This window comes from Chinchilla lanigera, unplaced genomic scaffold, assembly GCF_000276665.1.
Source record: "Chinchilla lanigera isolate Chin_1 unplaced genomic scaffold, ChiLan1.0 scaffold00002, whole genome shotgun sequence".
Classification (NCBI taxonomy): domain Eukaryota; kingdom Metazoa; phylum Chordata; class Mammalia; order Rodentia; family Chinchillidae; genus Chinchilla; species Chinchilla lanigera.
Genome location: NW_004955403.1, coordinates 33,632,725 through 33,638,794, shown reverse-complemented (window position 1 = coordinate 33,638,794; position 6,070 = coordinate 33,632,725). Strand labels below are relative to the sequence as shown.

The 6,070-nt window shown below is 40.4% G+C and overlaps 1 protein-coding gene across 1 annotated transcript in view; it reads left to right on the top strand.

Annotated features, from left to right (window-relative positions):
• Sap30 (Sin3A-associated protein, 30kDa) overlaps positions 1–5,767 on the top strand; it is a gene marked incomplete in the record, with an annotated part of 6,244 nt that extends 477 nt beyond the window's left edge. Inside the window, 4 exon segments of the mRNA XM_013513303.1 lie at positions 1–142; positions 1,767–1,892; positions 2,683–2,781; positions 5,437–5,767. Of these exon segments, the coding sequence (XP_013368757.1) occupies positions 1–142; positions 1,767–1,892; positions 2,683–2,781; positions 5,437–5,559 (490 nt within the window).
• Between the last annotated feature and the right edge of the window lie 303 nt (positions 5,768–6,070).

Sequence of the window (6,070 nt, the reverse complement as noted above, 5' to 3'; positions counted from 1 at the left end):
GGCCGGGCCGGGCCCCGGGCAGCTGTGCTGTCTGCGGGAGGACGGAGAGCGGTGCGGCCGGGCGGCGGGCAATGCCAGCTTCAGCAAGCGGATCCAGAAGAGCATCTCCCAGAAGAAGGTGAAGATCGAGCTGGACAAGAGCGTAAGTGCGGGCGGGACCGCCCTCCCCGCCCGCCCCCGCCGGGCGAAGCCGGGGGTGTTGGCGGGGCCCCGGGGTCCCCAGCGCCGGCCGCGGCGCGGACTCCTCGTGGGTCCTGGCGGGGCTTGCAAACAACAAAGTCGCGGCAACTCCGCCCTCCGCCCCCGGCTCTCCGCACGCGCCGCGGCTCCCGTCCTCTCCCCGCCCCGACCCCGCCGCCCCGTCCCTGCGGCACCCCCTTCCGCCTTCCTCCGGGGCGCGACCTGCCGACCGAACAAAGGGGCCCGCCCGCCGCACCGAGGGCCTGAGGAGTTTGCCTGGAGCCCGGCAGCCCCTTCTGGAATGGAGGCGCCTTTGTTTTGCTGCCGGAGCTGTTTATTGGCCCCTGGGAGTAGTAGCGCCTCACGTCTGGGGAAGTGGAGTCCTGCGGGATCTTACGCCGCAGTGAGGGGAGATCTGTTCTTTTCCGTGTTTTGTCCCCTTCTCCCGAGAGAGAGGAGAGAGAGAGAGGGAGGGAGAGAGAGAAGGGGCAGCCGAGCTCGCCGCCGCCTTGCAGGGCGCCGGGTGCTCCAGTGTCTGCCGTGTCAGCTCTTAGGCAGCAGCTGCTGGCGTGGGGAGCGCGTAAGCCCCTGCGGTTTGCAGCCCGCGCGGCAGCCATCAGGATTTCTTTTTCCGTCCTTTTGCACGGCCTTTTTTTTTTGGCTCATCTGCAGGGTTTTTAGAAAGAATCCTTACTACTTTTTGGAGCTCTGGCTGGTAGCAGATGAATAACAAGATATACAGCCTAAAATACGTCCTGAATTTTGAAAAAAGAAAAAAACAACAACAACAAAAAAGAAAACAAAAACCATTAGATCAGCCCTTGTTTGTATTATGAAAAGGAGTTAACTGTCAGTATATGAAACCCAACATTTAATGTCACTGTAAAGCTCTCGGCAGTATGTGTAAAGTTTTTTTTTAAAGTTTATTTGTGACACTTTGCTTGTTTAAGCTGCCCTTCAGTGTTGCTCATGAGAAACTTTTCAGGTGAAGGTGAATTATTTCAGATTGCTCTCATTGGAAAAACGTAGTACAGATAAATACGTTCACTTAGTACTCGGAAAAACTAGTAACTGAAATTTAAATGTAGTTGTGATATAAATTCAGTAGGTCATATGTAAAAGTGGAGAGTTGGTATGAGGAATATATTTGAGTATTAAATTAGAAAGCATACTCTACTAAAAAGAACTTTTTAAAATATTTCTTTAGAGAAAATACTATGGAACAGCAAAATGGTGGGCAGCGTTGTCCTTTTCCTTGTCAGGTAAAAACCTAGCGTGAACTAATTCAGGTCAGCCACACTGCAAGTTGACGACAAAACCGAGAGGGTTGGAATTTCTCTTTCTCCTCCTCTGCGGCCCTCCCCGAGCAGGTACCACCCCTTCCTCCGGGGCCCCGCCCACCCTACCCTCCTGGCTCTGTCACCTAACTGGGTGCAGGATTTGGAGTAGGAAGAAACGTGCCATTGTCTTCACAATGACCTGCTTTAACTTACTGTTCATAATTCGCTGTGACTTACGCACTTTACTAGTAAAGAGACACATTTTCACTGTACTCATAAGCAGTCTGTGCGCTTGTTCTGTTTCAGGCAAGGCATCTTTACATCTGTGATTATCATAAAAACTTGATTCAGAGTGTTCGAAACCGAAGGAAGAGGAAAGGCAGTGATGACGACGGCGGCGATTCCCCGGTTCAGGATATCGATACTCCAGAGGTAGAGGAACGCTTCTGTATGTTAGATGGAAATCATAGGTTTTCCATTTTGAAAGCGTTATAAAAAGACAGCAACAGATTTTTTTTTGAATGTTTAAAGCATCTAAGAAATCTAGAAATGAAAAACGAATTTATAGTCAATATCCCTTTACGTAATTTCAGTTGGTATATTCGTTTATACAATTTAAATACTACAATTTTAATTGTGATCTGGGCGCCCTGATGCATGCTGTAATCCCAGTATTCAAGAGGCTGAGACAGGAAGAGCGCTCCAAATTTGAGGCCAGCTTGGGCTATGAGTTCAAGACCAGCCTGAACTACATAGTGAGACCCTGTCTCAAAAAAAAAAAAAAAAAAAACAAAACACATACAGTTTCAATTTTTAGAATTTGAATTCTTTAGGTTTGTGGTCAAATAACTTCCTTGCTTTTGCTCCTAGTTTATACCTGCCCACAAAAATTAAAATGTTTAATAATTTCTAGGTTTTATTATATAAGGTTTTTTTTGTTTTTTTTTTTTTTTGTCTTTTTGAGACAGGGTCTCCCTGTGCAGTTCAGGCTGGCCTCGAGCTCCCTTTGTAGCCCAGGCTGGTCTCTAACTTGCAAGGAGCGTCCTGCCTCAGCCTCCCTGAGTGCTGGGATTACAGGCATGTGCCACCACGCCCAGCTATAAAAGGCTTTTTAAACAATGAAATTTTTATTTTGCTGAAATTGAAATGTTTGCTATTATACATATCTGACAAATTTTCAACAAATTATGTGAACTAATTCATATATGTTTATATTTTCTAGGTTGATTTATACCAATTACAAGTAAATACACTTAGGAGATACAAAAGACACTTCAAGCTACCAACCAGACCAGGACTTAATAAAGCACAACTTGTTGAGGTAAATATGAGTTTTAAGCTATTTAAACTTTAAATGAACTTGTTCACACAAACAAGGGGTCATTAAATGCTAATAAAATTTGTTAAGGTAGCATATATCTGAAACTAAAAGTGGCATACGTGTATAATTCCAGGCTTGGGGAGGGTTGAGGCAGGAGGATCACAACTTTGAGCCCAGCCTGGGCAGTAGGGACTTACTAAAACTCTGTTTCAAAACAAAAAATAAAAAAGGGGGTTGGGGATGTAGGCCTGGGGCTCAATCTCCAGTATACCAAACAAGAAAAATAGAAAAAAAATGAGGGAAAGAAAATCTGTTGAAGAATCAAGTTACCTAAAAACATTTGTCTACCACTTAGGAAATTTCTTTATGTAATGACTACTTCATAGATTGTATTTAACTTGTGTATAGCATCTTCTAAGAATAGTTTTCAAAATGTTGAAATTCCGTTTAACTAGTAAATATTTATTGAACACCTCATTGACATAACAAATTAGCTTCCATGTCTTTATTAGAATTTTTTTAAGTTTCTCCTAGAATAGGCCTATAAGTGAGCCCCTAAAAGTATTTTCATATGCAAGCTTTTACTTATATTCTGCTTTTACATAAGGCTTGTGGTCCTTTGTTTAGGTTTTAAAGCTTAACTTGTTATGTGTATGTGTGTTCTCAGCAAGTAAAAGAATCAAAAACATCTGTGCATGTTACTAGGGTGTTTGTAGATTTACGTATTTCTATTTTAATTATATTTAAAATAAACAATTTAACTTTACAGAATAAAAATGTGAATGCATAAATCAGTTTTCTCGTATTCTTAAAAAATGTACCTGTAAAATAAAATAAGATGAAAGATAGCTGCTGAGGCGGGACACACCTGTAATGCCAGCACTCAAGAGGCTAAGGCAAGAGGATCACAAGTTTGAGACCAGCCAGGGGTATATAGCAAGTTCAAGACTGACTTGAACTGCAGAGTGAATCCAAAAAAATAAAGAAGTTACAATTTTTTGGCAGAATGCTCCATAACGTTTTTAAAATCCAATATATTCTTCAGCCAGAATTTCTTTTCCATTTCTTGCCTGGGTAACAAAGATATAATTTTTCTTTAAATATTATTTAAAAGACCTGGTCCTTTTTGAATTGTGCACCATGTAACTATGTGCATATTGCCTACCATGATGAAGTGTATCAGACACTACTGGAATAAAATCACCTTTGCTCTCCAACAAATGAGAATCAAAGAACTGATTATTTTAAATGAAAACGATTATTTTATTCTCAAGCCTTTTTTTCTTTTCAGTACTAGTGGTTCAACCTAGAACCTTCACACTGAGCTACATTCACAACCCTTTTTATTTTATTTTATTTTATTTTATTTTATTTTTTAAATTTTGAGACGGGGTCTCACTAAATTGCTAAGTTGCCCAGGCTGGGCTTAAATTTGTCAGCCTCCTGCCTTCAAAGAATGCTGAGCTTATAGATGTGTGCCGCCATGCTGAACTGCAACTGCAGTTTTTTGTGTTTTGCTTTTCTAAATAAATATAGACTCTAGATGTGCACATCACCACCCCAGTTTAGTCTTCTGTTGGTAGTGGCAGTGCACCTATGAGATTAAAACAATGAAAAGACAAGGAAGCAATTGGCATGATGGCACACACCCGAAATCTCGGCATCTGGGAGTGTCCAGCCAAGCCTGGACGGTTTAGCTGCTTAGCGACACTGTCTCAGGGGCCAAAAAAAAAAGGCTAGAGTGTAGCTCAGTGGGAAGACCCTAGGTTCAGTCTGAAGTATAAAAAAAAAAAATTAAGAAAAGAGGGAAGCAATTAAATAGTCTTCAGTGAATTTTCTTACCTTTTTCTGTTCATTTTTCTATTCATAATTTTTTTTTCTCTTTTTTTTTTTTTTTTTTTGGTATCTGGAATTGAACTCAGGACCTTGTGCTTTCCAGGCAGGTGCTTGTGCCGCTGAGCTATATCCCTGGCCCTCTGTTCATAATTTTGATTTCTGAAAAAATTTCAAGGAGCCTTTACAAAGAATACTGCCAATGAATCAATGAATGATTGTAATTTATGAATCAAAGAATAACTGCCAATGAATCAATGAACGGTTGTAATAGTGAAGACGTTTATATTTCATGTTTTTAGATGCAAAATGTTTGCAACTTCATATTTATTCTTCCTAGTACTATGCATGTGGACCCTTCTGATTTAGCTCATTGATATTTAAAGTAAACATACTCTCTTCACAATCTAGATCCAATTTTTTTGAGACAGTCTCGCTATGCAGTTCAGGCTGGCCTTGAGTTCACTTTGTAGCCCAGCCTGGTCTCGAACTTGCAACGATCCTCCTGCCTCAGCCTCCTGAGTGCTGGGATTACAGGCATGCGCCACCATGCCCGGCTAGATCCAGTTATAAAATTTAAAAGGAGACCTACAGCTAATCAGTGTATATTTAATTCAGTGGGCCAGAGGGTACTTTGCAGTCAAACTGTCTTTTGTTCAAAGCATCTTTTATTCCTATGTGCTTTTTGTCCTGTTGGTGTTTTGTTAATTTTGTTAAAATTTATAAAAGAAATCTTTCATCACATAGCACTTTTAGAAAAACACCAGTGTATGAAGTCTGTTATGTCAAAAATTTAATTTCCTCCATTTTTTTTCTTTATAGATAGTTGGTTGCCACTTTAGGTCTATTCCAGTGAATGAAAAAGACACCTTAACTTATTTCATCTACTCAGTGAAGAATGACAAGAGCAAGTCAGAGCTCAAGGTTGATAGTGGTGTCCACTAGGGGGCAACGTAGAGACTGATTCTTGGATGCTCAGATGCCCAGACTGTGCTGGTTTTCACATGTAGAAGTGTTCCTTGTGTATTTTTTCTACAGAGGATTTTCTCTGGTTTTATTTTCTTTGTTTCTGACGCTAATAATTAGTTGGGAACTCGTGTACCATGAGCTTCCTAGATTAAGAATATTTTAAATAAAGGTTGTTACTATTATAGTTGTTTCAGTGTATTTATTTTGTGAAACTTGATTATTTCCATTTCAACTGGCTTTTCAGGAATCAGTATTCACTGAGATTTTAATGTAAAGATCTTCATTTTTGTAACCCATTTTTTAAAATTAACACGTTAGGAGAAATAACAAATGTAACACGTTTGCTTTCTCTGGGACAATCTGATTTGGAATAAGGATATCCTAAATAACATTATTTTTTAAATCCTTTATAGTGTTAGATTTGAAAAATAGACTTCTACTGGATGCAACTTCTTTTTTAATTTTACTTTCTGTTACTTGATGAAGT